The 19,119-nt window shown below is 36.7% G+C and overlaps 8 protein-coding genes across 8 annotated transcripts; all 8 read left to right on the top strand.

Annotated features, from left to right (window-relative positions):
• Nucleotides 1-181: 181 nt before the first annotated feature.
• Nucleotides 182-5,098, top strand: TM35_000015140 (uncharacterized protein; the record flags this gene model as incomplete). The annotated part of the gene is made up of 1 exon (XM_029021195.1): nt 182-5,098. The coding sequence occupies one exon, from the start codon at nt 182-184 to the stop codon at nt 5,096-5,098; it is 4,917 nt and encodes a 1,638-aa protein (XP_028887703.1).
• Nucleotides 5,099-5,844: 746 nt separating this feature from the next.
• Nucleotides 5,845-6,369, top strand: TM35_000015130 (uncharacterized protein; the record flags this gene model as incomplete). The annotated part of the gene is made up of 1 exon (XM_029021194.1): nt 5,845-6,369. One exon carries the CDS (start codon nt 5,845-5,847, stop codon nt 6,367-6,369), a length of 525 nt encoding a protein of 174 aa, XP_028887702.1.
• Nucleotides 6,370-7,066: 697 nt separating this feature from the next.
• TM35_000015120 (putative TPR-repeat protein) lies at nt 7,067-9,136 on the top strand (the record flags this gene model as incomplete). The annotated part of the gene is made up of 1 exon (XM_029021193.1): nt 7,067-9,136. The coding sequence occupies one exon, from the start codon at nt 7,067-7,069 to the stop codon at nt 9,134-9,136; it is 2,070 nt and encodes a 689-aa protein (XP_028887701.1).
• A 1,797-nt stretch (nt 9,137-10,933) lies between these two features.
• Nucleotides 10,934-12,448, top strand: TM35_000015110 (glycosyltransferase ALG2; the record flags this gene model as incomplete). Its single annotated transcript, XM_029021192.1, has 1 exon — nt 10,934-12,448. The coding sequence occupies one exon, from the start codon at nt 10,934-10,936 to the stop codon at nt 12,446-12,448; it is 1,515 nt and encodes a 504-aa protein (XP_028887700.1).
• Nucleotides 12,449-12,870: 422 nt separating this feature from the next.
• Nucleotides 12,871-14,013, top strand: TM35_000015100 (protein G6; the record flags this gene model as incomplete). Its single annotated transcript, XM_029021191.1, has 1 exon — nt 12,871-14,013. The coding sequence occupies one exon, from the start codon at nt 12,871-12,873 to the stop codon at nt 14,011-14,013; it is 1,143 nt and encodes a 380-aa protein (XP_028887699.1).
• Nucleotides 14,014-14,739: 726 nt separating this feature from the next.
• On the top strand, nt 14,740-15,738 carry TM35_000015090 (uncharacterized protein; the record flags this gene model as incomplete). The annotated part of the gene is made up of 1 exon (XM_029021190.1): nt 14,740-15,738. One exon carries the CDS (start codon nt 14,740-14,742, stop codon nt 15,736-15,738), a length of 999 nt encoding a protein of 332 aa, XP_028887698.1.
• A 742-nt stretch (nt 15,739-16,480) lies between these two features.
• On the top strand, nt 16,481-17,026 carry TM35_000015080 (centrin; the record flags this gene model as incomplete). The annotated part of the gene is made up of 1 exon (XM_029021189.1): nt 16,481-17,026. One exon carries the CDS (start codon nt 16,481-16,483, stop codon nt 17,024-17,026), a length of 546 nt encoding a protein of 181 aa, XP_028887697.1.
• Nucleotides 17,027-17,725: 699 nt separating this feature from the next.
• TM35_000015070 (uncharacterized protein) lies at nt 17,726-18,262 on the top strand (the record flags this gene model as incomplete). The annotated part of the gene is made up of 1 exon (XM_029021188.1): nt 17,726-18,262. One exon carries the CDS (start codon nt 17,726-17,728, stop codon nt 18,260-18,262), a length of 537 nt encoding a protein of 178 aa, XP_028887696.1.
• Nucleotides 18,263-19,119: the final 857 nt, after the last annotated feature.

The raw sequence follows: 19,119 nt of genomic DNA, 5'->3' as shown, positions 1-19,119 counted from the left end.
ATATATATATATATATATATATATATATATATATATACACTTATATATAATCGCCTGTTTCTTCTTTTTTCTTTGACGTCATAATCCTCATAACCCTTTTCCTCATAAACAAAGAAACGAACGAAGAACAAAAAGAAAAAAAAGAGTGAGAGTAGGAAAATCATCATTATCATCATTAATAATGGAAAAAACAGAAATGTACGTTACACGCCCATCTGAGGCTACTGTACATTCTTCAAATGGCAATAATAGTAACAGCCGCTCTCTTGAGGAGCGCTGGGTCCAAGATCGTCTTGTATTAGCGAACCAAATAGAAAATCTTCTTGTTGCTATTCGCTCGGATGGTAGATTTGTTTCCAAAACTCGCTTTACAGATGTGGGACGTATGGCGGAAGAACATCCATTGCTACGTCGTCTCAAAGCTTTACAACGTAAAGTGATGACACCAAGTTTGGTACGCCATTTAAGTGAGGAGGAAATACTTCAACCATTTTGTGATCTTTCTGTTAGTGCAGATATGGGTGATACAATTGTAGGTGTTGTATTGGCATCTTTATCTAATATTGTGGATCTTCAATGTTCCTTTATAACGAGGGAAGGATTGGAAAAATTGCTTTTTACTACTCGTGGTAGGAGAGGTGGAGTAAGTGGTAATTCCTCCTATGAAGTTGTGCTCTCTAGAAGATTACAGCTATGTGTAAGTTGTACAAGTCACCCTTGTGCACGTGAAATGCCTGAGCGTCTTTTTGTAAAAACATTAAGACGCGCTTATGCATTAGCAGTACATCCATCAGCTAGTCAATTACTTCAGAGAACTGCAGAACAAGCTATGAAATCTATTATTTCATCTCTTTACAATTTTATTTTACAAGATAAACAAAATCATGGTAAACATGACTGTAAAAGTGGATCTCATCAAGGATCAGGTTTAAATGGTGTTACAATGCTACGTTTTATTTGTCGACTTATTACTGGTATAGATGATGATGAAGATACCACGAAAGAAAACTTGCGTAGTGAGGCACGAGTTTCATCAAGAACTCCAGTAATACAGTTAGAAGGATTATTTTTAGTACAAACAATGCTATTTATAGTAAAAGATCACCTTTGTAAACCAGGATGGGAAGAACTTCTTTACGGTGTTCAACATAACCTTTCTCGAGTATTATTAGTTGCAGGAGTAAGTACAGAGAATGTTATTGTTCTTTCTCAAATTCTTCGAACTATACATGTTGTGATGAGATCTGCTTCAGCTCGTTTGATTCCACAAATTTATTCTTTTATACGAGTTTTACATATTGGTCCTATCATTCGAATGACAGAAGATTTACGCTCCGACCCAACATCACCAAAGAGACTATCCTCCTCACCTCGTACAGCCGTTTCACCTTCAATTCCTACTACCGGTACCTTTCATATGAGTGTTTCTAAAATGCAAGATTTGTGTGAAAGACGAGAACTTATTCTTGAAAGTCTCGTAGATTTTTGTTGTGATATAGATTTTGCAGCTTTTTGCTATGGACAATATGATCTTTCACGTCGTTTTTTTCCATTGTTTAGTAGTCTTTGCAGTGTTCTTGTGGAAAATTGTTTTCATATAAGTGATAGTACTTCCTCTGTTGTGATGAAAGGAGGACGTGATGGAACCGTTAATGATTTATGGAGTGAAGGTTTTTTTAATCATACAGATATTTTGGCTTTAGAAGCACTTTATGGACTTTTATCTCAAACCGCTTTAACAATTTCAAGACCTGAACCTCCATTGGAAAAATTATCATCTTTGATAGAATCCCGTTTGGAAGAAAAAAAATTATTAATGAAATTTGCTTCTTTATTTCGAAATGATGCTATAAAAGAGGGTATACCATTTTTATTACAGAATGCTGTACGAGTTCCAGCTGGAACATTTAAAAAAGGAATGTTAAATGCACCTGCTTTAATCCTTGAAGAACCTGCAGGTGGACGTCAAGTAGGAGCTTCTCTTTTTCGGCTTAATGATATTCTTGATAAACGAGCTTTAGGAGATTATTTGGGTGAATTAGGACGTGAACCGGCTGCTCCTATTCTTGATGGTAGTATAGAATCTACAAAAGCCCATGCGGCATGGGAAGCAGAACGTCAGAATGATCATTTACGTGCAGGGACTGTACGTTTTTTTGAAGAACAACTTAAAGGTTTTTTAGATGAATTTGATTACCGTAATAAATCTGTATTATCTTGTATTCGTGAAACTGCATATCGTATGTGTATGCCAGGAGAAGCTCAAAAAATTGATCGTGTTATGGAAGCATTTGCAAAGAAATGGAATACGGATAATCGTGATTCCGATAAAAGTATAAATCCTTTTTCTACTGAACATGCACCTTTTATTTTAGCGTTCTCATTGATTATGTTAAATACAGATCAACATTCTGGAAAAATGGTTAAACCAATGACACAAGAAGATTTTCGACGAATACATCGTGATAGTGATGGTGGAACTAGTTTACCAGATGAATTTTTAAATGATTTATATGATGATGTTAAAGCTCATCCTATTATTATGGCTGATATGATAGATACAGGTTTTACAAATGATGTTACATGGGATCTTGAAATGCAAGAATCTTCACCATTAGAAGGTTCCATATCTTCTGATGTCATTAAATCATTTTCTATGCAATCCATTTCTTCAAATGAATCTAATTTAAATTTTATTCACGCATTACATCCATTTGTTTTTCAAGCTCTTTGGAAAGAATGTCTAACAGCATTTTCCAATACTTTACAGGGATGTAGAGCTCCTCTTGAAAACTATATGATGGAAGATAAAGGAACCAATGGTAGTATCTCCAATAAGGAATCTACTTTCTATCCTCCTGAATACGCTTACTATAAAGCTTTAGATGGTCTTTCTCTTATTGCTAAAACGGCTGCACATTATGGAATGGTTTCTGCGGTGGATCATGTTATTTTAACATTAATTGAAGAGTTACCACTTGATATGCAAGAGGCCCATACTTCATTAATGCATCTTGGTAATCAACCATTCTCATTACAATGTCTGGAAAAACTTTTTACTCTACTTAAAGAGTGTAAACCCAAAATTATGGATGCATGGAAAGATTTGGGATATATTTTTACTAAACTTTTCCTTCTTGGTGTGTTTGCAAGGGAAATTGAAAAAACTTCTGAAGCTTTAGGTGTCTGGGAAGAATTATATACCAATCCTGGTATTATTGCTACTGGGGTAAAACGTACTTCATCCGAAGGTGGATGGCTCTCCGCATTATGGGGATCATCATCATCTACTTCACCAGAACGATTAAGAGAACAGGAAGTAGAAGAAAAACAAGCTATGGAACGTATTCGGGCTATTATTCCATCTATTGAAGAATTTCTGCATATGATTGATAGTCTTGATGAAAAATCTCATCAATTATTCTTTTCTGCATTATGTGAATCTACATCACTAAAATCAAAAAAGACATCTGAAAGTTATTCTATCTCTTATACAATATTTCTTGTTACAGAGGTGATGATACGTCGTTCAAATGATAGTATTAATATGGATCGTTATATTAAATTGTGTCGACAATTAACATCTGTTATTTTCATTATCCTTGATCAACCAAATGAGGCACGATCTAATATTACGAATAATCGAAATCGTGGTGGTGGTGGTAGTGGAACTGAGGATGATTTACTTTCTGCTGCGGAATTTAATCAACCTATTACTTCTGAAGCATATGAATATTGGATATCCGTGGGAAATCGTATAGTAGTATCAATAGTAAGAGCGATAAAGCAATTTTCATTCAATGCTTCAACTCGTAATGTGGCGGTTGAACTTCTTAATATATTAACAAATGCACCTGTCAAAGTATTTAGTGCAGTTGTAGCTCCTGAACTTTCTAGTGCTTTATTAGAAATTCTGGTAAATCCACAGTATTTATCAACTCCACCATCACATGAATATTTAGAAGGATTATTAAGGGCACTTCATGTGATATCTACCACTTGTGTTGTTCCTCGTATACAATGGAAAGTACGAAAAGCTATTGCAGCTCTTGTAAAACTTGAAAAGTATGATCCTTTACAGGATAGTGATGCTGTTGTAAATGCTTTGGTATCATGTTCTCTTGCATCACCTTCTACTGATGGGATAAATCCTGACGGAGTAGTAGGAACAGATGAAGTTAGTCGTAATGAACCTGCTGAAAGTTTTGCAGATAGTATTACTTGTGTTTGCCGACGTCTTGTCACTATTAATACTATACAATCTGCAGTTAATAATGGAAAAAAATGGGAACTTTTATGGGTTTCATCCTTACGTGGTCTTTCTGCCTTAGTTGTACTCTCACGTCATTATCGTGATAGGAGTGATGCTTTGTTATGTTTACAACGTTGCTTGCTAGACTCAGAAATTAGACATCTTCCTGGATCGGCGGTTGCTCTTCTCTATGAAGATGTTATTTTTCCCCTCACTGAACAAATGTGTGCACCATCATTAGATATCCTGGCAACACCACAAAATGAAAAAGTAACGGATATTGATAGTACTACAGATGCAAAACCTGTTCACTCTTTTGTTTCTGGTTTTTTCAGTACACTGGCTCCTGCGCCTCTTTCCAAACGGGAAGCAGAAGGTACATCAACAGGTCAACTAAGTGTTGAAAGGAGTAAACGAAAGGTAGCGATCGATTTAAGATGTCGAATGGTAGCTCTTTTACCTAAAGTCCTCTTACATTATGTGAGATCTTTGGTAGATACACCGGAGATATTACAAGAATTATCTCAACGTATACTTGGTACTCTCTACGCACTTTATACCGCACCAAATGATATGGCGAGCAACGAAGAGGATTCGGATACACGTGAGATGGGGAAAGAAGTTATGCGTACGAGTGGTACAACAGAGGATGAAATAGCACTTCGTGAAGCTATTCAGGAAACTGTGAAAAACATGATTAACGTTCTAGAGTCTACTCTAGCAGATCCGGAATGTATGGTTACAATGCAAAAGATTCCTTATTTTTGGACATCTACTAAAAATGTTCTCCGTACATTTGACTTTGCTGAACCTCTTCTTACCTTGATTGATAGCCGTGAGAGCTGAACTCAGGGGTAGAGGAGTATGTCTATGTTTTTTTTTTTTCTCTCCTTTTACTATTATTAATATTAATATTATTATTATTATTATTATTATTAGTTTTGGCTGCTTGAGGAGTGTTCTGACAATTTGCGCGCCACGTTGGCCAGTGGAATAATTTTAGTAAAGAATATCAACAACAGCTACAACAAAGGATACAGTAAGTAAAAAAAGAAAAGAAAAAAAAAAGAAAAAGAAAAAAGGGACGGCAACAATAGCAAGAAAAAGTTCTAATGGGGAGGAAGGAAAAGTAAAGAAGGAGAAAAAAAAAAGGACAGACCTGAAATGAAAGATGAACGGTATTTGTGTGTCTTTTTTTTTTTTTTCTTTATTATTTACTTTTCCCCCAAAAGGAAAACAATGTTTCTCTCTATTTCTCTCTGTCCCTCCCCCACCATTTCTTTTTTTTTTTCTGTCTTTCTCTCTCTCTGTGTCTGTGTGTGTGCGTGTGTTTATGCACCCTTTTTATTTCTATCCTTTGTTTCTTCTTTATGTTCATGACTTCTTATTTTCTTTCTTTTTTTTTTTTTTTGCTGCTTTCTGAAGAATTGTACGGGATATTAGTCTTGCGTGGGTATCTATTTTTTTTTTTTTTCTTTTCTGAAGACGCTTATTACACCGTCTAATAGTAATAGTGGTGCTCACTTTCATTCCTGTCACATATTTGTTTTCTTTGATTGAGTGGCTACTATTCCCCCTTCCCTCCCGAAAAAATGTCTTTTCGGTATGATAAGGATTCTGTTCAAACAGAGTCTTTTGTGACACCTGGAGAAACATACCGTATTCTGGCACCAAGTTCATCTCTCCGTGAGCATCTCACAGATAGTTATTGGTGTTCGGCGATGGAGGAGGTCTGCGATGGGAAGTTAGATGGAGTGGCGGTGCGTTATACCGGTAGAAAACTTGTTCTAATGCAGTTTCGTCCTAAACATCTTTCACCAGCGGGTTACCGGTATCCGTTATCCATGTCCATTCCGGTAGAGTACTTGGTGCCTGTGGTTCCAAAGTCTATTGGAGATAATGTGTCCATGGGAGGAAGTTTTCATTCCTACGACTCTTCAGAGACGCGGGGTTCACCAGGCACCTTGTCGCGGTTGTGTGTTGTGTGTGGACGGTTTAATGTACCCGGTATGGTGCTGCGAAATCATGGATACAAATGCAGAGATTGTGTGGGAAAGAAATCAGATCCAAGACTTCGCACGGAATCTGCCCGCTATAGGGAAGAGGATGAAATGTAAGAGGAGGAGAAAGGGGTAAATCCAGAATGATCGAAAAAAGAAAGAAAGAAAGAGAGGAAATGAGGGGTGAAAATAAGTGAGGAGGAAAGAGATGAGTTTGAAAAAGGGATTTTTTTTTTTTTTTGTAAAAGAAAGCGGTTCTACTTGTGAGAAAGATATTTCTCTCTTTCTCTTTCTCTCTTTTTCTTTCTTTCTTTCTTTCAATCTATCAATCTTTCCATTGATCTCTCTCTCTCTCTCTCTACCTCTTTTTTTTTTCTCTCTTACACACTCTACTTCAAGAAAAAAAGAGGTTTGCTTTGTCTGTTTCTTTCTTTTTTTTTGTTTTGATTTGTTTTGGTTATTATTATTATTTTTTTTTTTTTGATCTCCCACACAATAGGGACAGTAAAGGGAAAGTGCAAGTTAACGCAAGAAGCTTGTATTAATATTGAAACTATTAATTGATTTGTAACCTTTTTTAAATTTCATTTTCCTCTTTCTTTTTTTTTTTTCTCCTTTTTTATATTCGTTTCCTTTTAGCTTCCCTGATCGCTTTTAACGGAGGTAGGCTTTTTTTTTTGTTTTTGCTAAAAACCTTTGAGGTGATTTTTTCTTCTTCTAGTTTGTTGTTGTCGTCGTCATTGTTGGGTTTGACTCTCTGTTCTCTACACATATATTTGAGGTGGGACGGAGAGAATAGTTGATTCAAGCGGGAATGTCATCCACATCATCGTCGTTTACATCATATCCGCGATCACCACTAAGACCACATCACTTTGCCGATGACTCACACGATGGAGGAATTGTTCAACCCCCATCACAAGATACTACCATTCCAGATATACCAAATGCCAAGTGGCTCCAGAAAATCATGACTACATGTTTTCTCTGTGAGCTGTGTCATAAGGTCGTTATAGATCCTGTTCAAATCGTACCAAATGTCATGTTGACTTGTAGAAGGTGTGCTCTTTCGAGGCGGGTTTCAAGTGAACATATGATAGAATTACCTACCGGCCTGATACAAGCTTTTGAAGAGCTTTATGAAGCTCAAAGAAACCTTCAACTACGTAATGTAAACAAATCACCAGAAGTGGATGGACCGAATCGTACAGTAGATGATTCTATTGCCGGTCGGCGCATGGTACGAGTAAAACGTACAGGTATTAATCCAGTTAAACAAACTCCTTTGCAAACTACTGCAGCAGATGTTGTAAAGGCTGTATCAAAGGAAACTCCTGTGCGACATCATGTTATTCAACAAGAATTAAGAGAATTGGGAGAAAGTGAGTCTAATAAGCGGTCAATGATTGAAGCAGATGAATCAGCTGAACGTATTGATTTGGTAAAACAACATTCTAGTGTTTTGAGAAAAATTCAGAGTCGAAGTCGTGATAGCAGTAAAGTATTAAAAACAGAAGCAGACATGAAATATGAAGAATCCGAATATACTGTAGCGTTAGAATTATATTCAAAGGCAATTGAACAACAACCTCTTGATCGTCTTACTCGTCTCAGTGCTTTATATGGAAATCGTTCCTCTGCTTATTTTATGGCACAACGCTATAGCGATTGTATTTCAGATTGTATGAAGGTTATAGCGTTGGAACCTGGCAATGTGAAAATGTACAGTCGAGCAGCGAAAGCTTCAGCAATTATTGGTGATCTTGCTGCTTCTGTTGCTCATATGGATGCTATTCCAGAAAATTTGGTAACTGAAGCTATTCACAATGAGAAAAAAAGATATAAAAGTGGATTTGAATTACTTCAACGTGCAGAACGAGCATTTGGAACGCCTGAAGGAGATGAAATATGGTTAATGCTTGTGGCTCAATTCAGTGATACCATTTATTTTCGTATGCGTTTGGCGGAATCTTTGGTAAAGCAAAAATGTTATATGAAAGCGGTAGAAATTCTAGATGTGGTATCTTTATCTAGAAGGACTCCTAGGTTATTACATATGATGGCAAATTGCTTGTATTTATCTGGATTTGAACATTTTGAAAAAGCTCGTGCATGTCTTGTTGATGCTCAACAATTAGATGAAAGTTGTGCCAAATTACTTAAACTTATTAATTTGGTGGATGAAGGTAAACAAAAAGGAAATCAGCTTTTTCAACAGAAAAAATTTGCATTGGCTGTTGAACATTATACATCTGCTATTAACGCTGCCGAAAACAATAATCAAATCTTACGTATTTTATATTGTAACCGTGCTGCTGCTCATAAAGAGTTGGGTAGATATCGTGAAGGAATTGAAGATTGTACAAAAGCCATTCAACTAGACCATGAGTTTTCAAAGGCGTATGCCCGTCGAGCGCGTTGTCATCAGCAGTTAAATAACTTTGCTGCTGCCATTCGTGATTTTAAGAGTGCTATTCAGTACGATCCGAATGATCGCGAGTTAGAGCGTGAGCTGCGCAACTGCGAGCACAGCATGGCGAAGGAGGCGGAGCGGGAGAAGGACTACTACTACGTCCTTGGCGTGAGCCGCAACTGCAACGAGCGGGAGATCAAACTGCGCTACCGCGAGCTCTCGCTGCGCTGGCACCCCGACAAGTGCATGTCGCTGCCGGAGGAGGAGCGCGAGCAGGCGGAGCGGCGCTTCAAAGTCATTGGCGAGGCGCACACGACCCTCATCGACCCCGCCCGCCGCCGCGAGTACGACTTCAAGTTGGACCGCGAGCGCCTCACGCGGGGCGGCGGCGGGGCCTTCGCGACGTACAGCGGCGACACGTTCCGCGGGCAGGCGGGCCGCTACCGCGCCGGGGGCGCCGGCTTCTGGTAACCGCACAGCGCACAGACACTCAGATAAACACACACACACATACATACATATGCATATATACATATATGTATAGAGGAGTGTGTGTGTGTTTGTGTGAGGGAGAAAGAAAGAAAGAGAGAGAGCGAGTGACTGAGCGTGAGTGAGGAGAAAGAGAAATAAAAAAAAAAAAAGAAGAGGTGGGAAATGGTAGAAGTAAGAATAGAAAAAAAAAAGAAGGAACGGGGGGAAACAAAAAAGAAAAGAAAAAAAAATATATATATATATGTGATTTCACCCACGTACTATTTAGAGGAGAAATTGTTTCCAATGTTTTTTTTTTTTGTTTTTTTTACTATATATTGTTATTATTGTTTTATTTGTGTGTGTTTGTTTTGAGCTCCATTATTTTCTGTTATTTTCATTATTCGTCATCAATGACACCGATACAAGCACATACGCATACACACACAAACACAAACACACACGCGCGCGATTATAGGGAGGAGATATAAATAAACAAACAAAAAGTAATTATGTGTCTACAATTAGAGAAGAACTCTAGACCCTTCCTTTTTTTTTTTTTCTGTTCTTTCGTTTTTTTTTTCTTTTTTTCATTTCTTTACACTCATAACTCCATCTGTTCCTCTTCCTAATTACTATCTCAGTACCATGGTGCATTTTTGCACCCACTCAACGGAGTTTATGAGACGGAAAAAAAAAAAAGAAAAAGAAATAACGAAAAAAAAGTAAATAAAGCAACAACAAGAAAACAAAACAGTCCAAATGGGAGTTATCTTCAGAACGTTAAAATAAAGAAAAAAATAAAAAAGGCATATTATTTTATCCCATGACGCCAAAATACGAACGTTGGGGTACACGGCAGTGGGATTTTCTTGCCTTTTTATTTTATTGTTGTTCTTTTTTTTTTTCGTTGTTTCCCGCTGTTACCATTACATCACTATTTTCGTTCTTTTCTTTTCTCTCGTTCTCTCTTTTTTTTTTCTCTCTCTCTCTCTCTCCATCTCTCTATGCTTTTCTCTCTATTGATGTGTTTGTGTGTATATACACTTTAAATAGTCTAATGAGACACCTTTCGCTCTTTCCAGTAGTGAATCAACACAGATAGCAGGAAAGGTATAAGAGAAAAAAAAAAAGAGTTCCAGTATATAAAGAAAAAGAGAGATAAGATGATAACAGAGAACGTTTGACCAAAAAGAAAAAAAAAATAAGGAAAAAAAAAAAGAAATGGATGAGATAAAAAAGAAAAAAAAAGTAGAGGAAAGATTAAAAAAAAGAAACAAGAGAATATTTGAGAAAAGGAATGTGTCATGTCCTTACTCCTCCCCTTTAGTCATATGTGCTATTGTTTTGATGTTGCCAATAGAAAGGAATGAGAAGAACTTTAGAAACAAGAAAGAATATTCATACATCTTCTTTCTTATTTCTAGATTGTAGAGAAGAGGAAAAGATAACTATACAATAGTTCTTTCTCTTCTGCTTGTAAATCTGTTTTTTTTCTTTGTTTTTTTTTTCTTTGTATTTTTTTTTTCTTTTTTTTGGCGTTTGTGATAACTCACAAATTACACTTCTGTAAATGAGCTCATTTTGGTAACGTAATGAACTCTCATTTTTATTTCTCTCTTTTCTTTTTTTCTTTTTTTTCCCTTTTTTTTCTTTTTTTCTTTTTTTTTTTGGATTGGAAGGGGGAAGGTTTTCCTCTTATTCTTCTTCTTCTTAGCTTGTTTTTCTTTCAGAGAAATAAAGACATCCAAAAAATAAAATAAAATAAAACGAAAATAAAGAGCGATTGCGATTATCATGTCTCCCTTCTTTTTGTGTGTTGCTTTTGCCTTTGGCATTACGAGCACCATCTTTGGTCTTGTGATGCTTGTGCGGCTGAAGATGTTTGAGGCGGCCCAACAGCGCCTGGACTCCCGCGCCTGTGAAGAGCGGGACGCGACGGACTTCTCCCTGCAGGCGAGGGCCCGGCGTCCACTGCGGGTGTTGATATTGCACCCCGATCTTGGCATCGGCGGGGCGGAGCGGCTCATTATTGACGCCGCACTCGCCATGCAGAAACATCAACACATCACGCCTATTCGTGTGACGATTGTTACTTGTCATCATGATGCCAAACGGGCATTTGCGGAAACCGTAGACGGTACGGTAACGGTGCGAGTGTGTGGAAATTGGTTGCCAGGTACGATCTTTGGAAAGGCGAAAATATTTTGTGTGACTTTACGAATGTTATGGGCGGCCTTTATGGCGTGTTTCTTCTACAAAGATACCGATTGCTTTGTGGTGGATCAAGTAGCTGCTGTTCTTCCATTACTGCATTACATTGCGCCTTACTCTCCTAGACTGTTTTATTCCCATTTCCCAGATCAATGTTGTGACTCTAATCGAGATGAAGAAGGTAATTTTAAAAAACCTCCTTCAAAATTACATACAATGTACAGACGCTTCTTTGATTCATTAGAAGCACGTGCGATGAGTCATGCAGATAGTATTGTTTCAAATTCTAAATTTAGTAGAGATATTACCATAAAAACGTTTCCTCAGCTTCAATCTGTTATTGATCCTGAAAAAGATATTTTTTATCCTCCTGTCTCATGGGTAAATAAGACAGAACCTTCGACTAAAGAATCTGATTCATGCAAGGAAGAAACGGATTCACTTCAGAATCGTATACAAGGACGTACTGTAATACTCAGTATTAATCGTTATGAGAGAAAAAAGAATCTTTCATTGGCAATTGAGGCATTTGCACTTGTTATCTCTAAAAATCTTGATTCTTTGGTGAAACCACCACTTCTTATTATAGCAGGTGGTTATGATACCCGTTTAGTAGAAAATGTGGAACACTTAAAGGAACTAAAAGAATTGGCTTTACGTCATAAACTTACAGATGATCAGGTACTATTTCTACAAAATATTTCTGAAGCCACTAAAAGTTTACTATTATCTCAATGTTGTTGCCTTGTGTATACTCCAACCATGGAACATTTTGGAATAGTCCCAACGGAAGCCATGGTGTGTGCTAAACCTGTAGTTGCTGTGAATCAAGGTGGTCCATGCGAGAGTGTTGGTGAGGGCGGAACTCTCTGCGATCCCACACCAGAGGCCTTTGCGGCGGCGTTGACAACATACATCACTGATGAGGCGTTGGCTGCTCGTGTGGGGGCGGCGGGAAGAGAGCGGGCGATGAATCTTTTCAGTATGGAAGTATTCGGGGAAAAGTTGGCAACACGACTGTTGACACTATGGACAGGGGTAAATGTTACACTTTCTAATGAAGGTGTTGAAAAGGATAGAAAAGAAAAGAGTAATTAAAAGGGGAAATGTGTGAAGGAAGTGATGTGCAATTGCATACATTGTTATGTTATTGTCTCTACTTTTTATTATTCCTTTTTTTTTTTGCTGCAGTTATTATTGTAGATCCATTTATTTATCTATATCTGTGTGCGTTTTATTTTTATTATTATTATGGTTATAATAATAATAATAGTAATAAATAGTAATAAATAATAATAAATAATATTTATAATAACAATAATAATATTTATTATTATTTTTATTCTCTTGTTTTATAAATTTGCTATTCTTCTTTGTTATTGTTCTTGCTGCTATTGTTGTTGGTATTACACTACTTTTCATTTTCTACGCAGCTGTTGCTACCGGCTTTTCTCAATATTGAAGGTACGCCCTGGTGTGTGTGTGTGTGTGTGTGTGTGTTTGTATTCACAATCATTATAATGCGGATTCCATTAGGTGATGTCGTCCCTCATATTCCCACATCCGTAGGGAATTTGATTCTTTCTGATATATCACAAAAAAACATTTGGTTTTGCCAAAAAGGAGCACACGAAATTATTTCCGTCGATAAACTTCGTTCGGCTACTGCATTACCAATAACAACAACAACTGAGGAAAAAACTGGAGATCCAACAGATTATAAACTTGTTTACGATGTTATGCGTGTTCATAAAGGTTCTGTAATGTTTGAGAAGGATCATATTCGGCGGATTAATGGAAGTTGTACGGCAGCAGTGCAAGGAAAGAATAATACAACGTGCATTTCATGGCCTATTGAGGAAGTGCAGCAAATGATTAGAGAGTATATTAAAAACTACCCAATGGAAAAGGAAGATATAAATCTTAAATTTGTCTCATGGTTCCCTTCTCACTCAGAAGTATCACTCTCATTAGAATATTGTGATACATTACAAAAGAACTTTACATATGCTTTGTATTTTGTAAAGTCTTTTTTCCCTCCGGAGTCGTGGTATAAAGAAGGGACACAACTCTCACTAATGTATAATGCCCAACGACACACACCAAATGCAAAGATGGTTCAACAATCATTACGTGCACGTGCCAAAGCTCTTCAGGAAAGCACAAATGTCTTTGAAGTGTTGCTGGTGAGTGATGCTGGAGAACACTACTTGGTACCAGAAGGTTCTCGTTCGAATTATCTTCTTCTCACACAAGATGATCAGCTATTCTGTTCTCTCGAAAAAGATATCCTTGTTGGGATTACACTACAAGCTGTGCGGAGAGCTGCTATAGCTGCTGGATTTTCGCAAATTCAACACCAATCCCTTCATGTTGGTGATTTGTGTTCAGCAAAGGCGATTGCAATGCTGGGAACGAGTCCAGGTGTTCTTCCTGTGCGAGATATTCTAATGTACCATAATGAAGAGAGTAAAGAAGAGTTTTTAAAGTCCATGCGTGATTATGAAGAGTGGACAGAGACGAGAGAGAGAAAGTTTGTTCCTATTGCTGCTACTGCGAAGGAAAAGATTCTCGCAGCGAATGGACGACTGGAACTGAATAGTGCTCAGAACACAATACTGCAACGGTTAAGAGAGGCGTATGAAACGGAGGCATTTCGTTAAGACAGAGACACACACGCACACACACAGGAATAATGGAAGAAAAAATGTGAGAGTCAAAAAATATACATGATCATCAAAAGAGATTGAGAATTTGTATTTAAATCAAGATGGTTGAAGGCGTAAAAGAATAGACGTATTACGAACGAAAAAAAAAAAAAAAGGGATTGTAAGGGAAGGGGGTTGTAAGGGAAGGGGAGGTAGAGTGAAACATCAAAACGGAAATGAAAACGAAAATGCGAAAACAACGACGTTTATGTGGATTTCCATATAAACTGCAGTAATGTAGAATCAAAGAATAACTGCAGCGAACGATAGAAAAGGAAAAAAGAAAAAAAAAAAAAAACGGAGAAAAGAACAAAAGAACAGAATAAAACAGCGAGACAAGTTCATACATGGTATACAAGATACTCTGTTTTTACTGGTTGTTTTTTGATATTTCATTACAAATTGACAGTTGTTGGTGGTGTGAAGGGTTGCTTTAATGTGTTTTTTTTTTTTTCCTTTTGCTTTTATTTTATTTTTACTTTCTCCATTCTTCTCTACAATGATCTTCTTCGTTACCATTTTTCTTTTTCTTTACACAACATAATAATCCCAGTGATAGTAAAAAAAAAAAAAAAAAAAAAAAAATAATCATTCCTGTTCCTTTATTTACACTTGAAAAGGAGGTATTTCTTGAGATTCCTGAGGTGAGAGAAGAGAAGAGAAAAGAAGAGAATATATAGTATGTGGCGACTCACCCGTCGGCTTCTGGTGATGGAGGGGGAGCGGAAGTTCACATTCCCCGGCAGCCCCGCCACGCACGCCACCGGCGGAATTCCATTTTACGGCAACGTCTACGCCGGCCGCGTGGACACCCAAAATTACGTGCCGCCGCCGCAGGAGGGATCCGGCCTCATTCGCCCCAAACAAAATCACTGGGAGGACCCGCAGGTGCGGGCAAAGATTGAACAGTGTCCATACTTCGCACTCTCTGATCAGGTGCTCTGGCACAATATGGATCCCGCTTATCTAGATCCAGGTCTCCTGACGGCGGAGGAACATCATTTACTGTTGCTTTTTAGTCGTGCATACTATGAAAAGTGGAAAACTATTCATGCAAGACCACCTAATGCACTTCCACGTATACGTATTAAATATGGTTCAACATATTTATTAGATGAAATGTTAGATCTTGTGGAAACTCCTACAAAAGTTCGAGATTCTCTTGTAAAGGAATTTCAATTAGATGATGCATCATTAATTGCTATGGATCCTGAATGTTGGATGACAGCATACTTAGATCCATTTAATAGAGATCATTTTTCTGGACGTGTATTAGAATTTGCTGGAATGGATGAACCACAACGTAATAAATTCTTTCTTTTACTTCGACAAATGCGTCGTCTAGTTATAGTGCGAAAAGATACTCCTGAAGAAGAACAATTGGTTACACCATTTAGTGCAGGAGTAACCTTATTTGATCTCTGTAAATATTTAGGTCTTGATCCATATAATGGTCAACTTAAAGTCTATGATTATATGGATTTGCAACAGACAAAACAGGTGCTTACTCTAAAAGATGAAGATTCTTATTTTGATTTTTTAGTAACATTATTTTTTAAAGCGAATCTTCGCAATGCAACTTTAAGTGATGTGGCAGATGATACTGATAATACGGCTCGCTATACTATTACAGTTGAACCCTTTACAGTTGCTGAAAGACGTATTGGACGTTGGTATTGATTTAATTGGTTCATACTATTCCTCTGTTGAGATGGAAAGTGAGACACATAGTGGAATGTATCTATCGTTGCTATTTTTTATTTTTATTTTTTTTATTGCTATTCTTATGTTATTGGTTACCCCTGTTATTTATTTATTTATTTATTTATTTTTTATTTCCCTTATTTCCAAAGGAATTATAAAGAGTCATTTTTAGACATTGTTGTGTGTGTGTGTGTTTGTTTCCTTTTTTATACATGATAAATGCTGGTAGAATAAAAGATTTCATCACTTGCTGTACATCTCTATTTGTTTTCTTATTATTTTTCTTCTTCTTTGCTTTGAGTTTAGTCTCTGGTAGAGAAATAACGAAAAAAAAAAAAATAAAGAGAAGACTAGGTGAACAGAAGTTCAAGACATAGCGAAATAAGAGAAAGAAAAAGAAGGCTGCGAAAGGGATATCATTATAAGGAAAATTAAATAGCAGTTCACAGAGAATCTGAGAACATTTCTCAATACTCATTGGCACTGTGAAATCGTTTACCCGATCACATTTTTTTTTTTCTTTTCGTCGTTCTCTTTTCATATTTCCTTTTTAAATAATAATAATAATAAAGAGTAATAAACACACGTAATTATTATTATTATTATTATTATTATTATTATTATTATTATTATTATTATTATTATTATTATTATTTTTCTTTTATATATATATATATATATTTAAGTACAACATTACTGCGGGAAATTCTTTATCCATATGTCAACCTCACGTACTGCTGGAGGCCGTCTGACGGCGCCTGTCCGAACGGCTGTTCCCGCCGCACTGCCGCGCAAGCGCCGCTTTGAGTTGAATGACGAACAGCGGCAGGAGATCCGCGAGGCGTTTGAACTCTTCGACTCCGACAAGAACGGTTTGATTGACGTGCATGAGATGAAAGTAAGCATGCGGGCATTGGGCTTTGATGCGAAGAAGGATGAGGTGCTGCGCATGATGCAGGACTGCGCCGCGCGTGATCAGCACAACCAACCGCTGATGGATTTAGCCGGATTTACGGATTTGATGACGGAGCGGTTTGCGCAGCGGGATCCCCGGCAGGAGATGATTAAAGCCTTTCAGTTGTTTGATGAGAACAATACAGGAAAGATCTCACTCCGCTCACTCCGCCGGGTAGCACGGGAACTTGGCGAGAACATGAGTGACGATGAACTGCAGGCAATGATTGATGAGTTCGACACAGACCAAGACGGAGAAATTAACCTTGATGAGTTTCTCGCCATAATGCTAGAGGATGAAGATTATTGAAAGTAAAGATATATACATACATATTTTATAGTCTGTGTGTGTATGTGTGTGTATCTCTTTCTGTATCTGTGTCTCTCTCTGTGTGTGTTATTATTATCAGTTTGGTACACACATATACATACATAGATACATACACAGATACATGCGCACATATACAATGATAGAGAATACAACGAACCAAGAATAAACCTACTTTATTCTTAATTCGATCTTGTTTTTTTTTTTTTTTCTGTGTTGGTGTGTTTCTATCTGAAAGAAAAAAAGAAAATAGAAAGAGTGGCACAAGTATCTTATTATGTTTTTTTTTTTTTTTTTGATGTTGTTTGTGTTCCTCTTTGTAAGTAGGAACCTTAAAGTAAGGAAGTGAACATTTTTGTTTCCTTTATAGATGTTTAATTCATATTTCTATTTTTGTTATATTTTTTCTCCCCAATTTTCTTACTTTCTTGCATCTAACGCTTATTTATTATTATTATTATTATTATTATTATTATTATTATTATTATTATTATTATAGATAGTTAATATATATAAATATATATAAGTATATATATATAAATATATATATTGTACGTGAAAACGTACCATCTCGCTTTCGGTTTACGAGTACATAAACATATTTAAACGGAAGCTAGGAACTCATCAAGAGGCCAAGCAGCTAAAGAAACAAGTACAGAAGATCCGTATATTACTCTCACTATGACTCCTGAGGTTCATACGAAGAAACAATCTTCTCTGATCTCTTATATTCGATCAGCGTTGGCACCGTCCAACAAGGGAGAAGATATTGGGTCATTTAATGTAAGTTCCCCACATATTCGCAGTGATCCTGTTCCCGCGGGATTCCGCAAACAGACACCACTGCCAAGTGCCCGGGAAGAAGTTTGTCGACGCATCTCCATTGAAAGCAGGTGTTCATCGCTTGGGAATACCAACACCTCAAATACATATATTCCTGTGGCTGACCGTGATGAGTTACCACGAAGTGCACCAAATAAACTCAGTTTTTTTAAGTGTGATCAACTCAGTTTACTTCAACTTTCACTCTCTGTACGAGCCCCACCACCAACGGCGAATGAGGATTCAGAAGATAGTGAATGGGGAAGTAACTACGTAGTTGAAAGGGCATCCGCAACACCTTCACACGGTTGCACTCCCATGGAACTTCCAGGTTGGTCTAGAATGAATATTGTAGAAAAGTGGCTTGAAGAACAGACTTCTTCAGAATGTAATTAAGTCAATTGATGTGAGTAATCCTGGTATGAATGAGATGCATACAAAAAACGCATAAAACGCTACGTAGATTGAATATATTAATATATTTTAATTTCTATTCTTGCCTGTGTGTGTGTTTGTGCATTTTCCCCTATTCTCATTAATGAAGGATGGAGATCATAAAAAAAAAGAAAAAAATAAGGAAATATAGAAGGGACGAAACACCTTGGGAAAGGTAAATTTTATATTTTCGAAGGCTTCTCTGAAGCGAAAATATAAAATTTGACCGATGGAAGGAGCGAATAATACCAGAAACGAAAGCATGCGATTTTAAAGCAGGTATATAAGGGAATTAAAAGCAAGAAAAAAAAAAAAAAAGAGAGTAAAGGATAAAAAGGATAAAAGAGAAATCCTGCCATGTGGTTTTTATTTATCTTGGTTTTTCTTTCTCTCTTTCTCTCTCTACCCTTAAGAAGAAAAAAAAAATTATATATAATATAATATAATATATACCTTTGTATATATGTAAGGATAGGGAAAAGAAATATTCTGTTGGGGAATACCACAAACTAAAAAAAAACGAAAAAAAAAATTACCTTAATAAGGGAATATATCTGGTATAAAAAGAAGAAGGTTTAAACGTGGTGAAATTGAGACCGAAACTGTTTTTCAATTTTATTGTTTCCTTCTGTGATTTATAAAATTATCTTTTCTTTTTATTGTTGCGGCAGTTGATGGTCGCAGTCTCATTTGGGCATTATTTCCTTTTTTTTTTTCTTGGTAATGCTTTCGTAATTTGAAGCGAGATGATTTTTGTTTTATTTTGTTCTACTCCTTCCCTCTGTTTTTTTTTTTTTTTTTTTTTTTTTTTTTTTTTT

This window comes from Trypanosoma theileri (assembly GCF_002087225.1).
Source record: "Trypanosoma theileri isolate Edinburgh chromosome Unknown TM35_Tth_1_V1, whole genome shotgun sequence".
Lineage (NCBI taxonomy): Eukaryota > Euglenozoa > Kinetoplastea > Trypanosomatida > Trypanosomatidae > Trypanosoma > Trypanosoma theileri.
The sequence above is the reverse complement of the archived record's forward strand: the minus strand, read 5'-3'. Positions and strand labels throughout refer to the sequence as shown.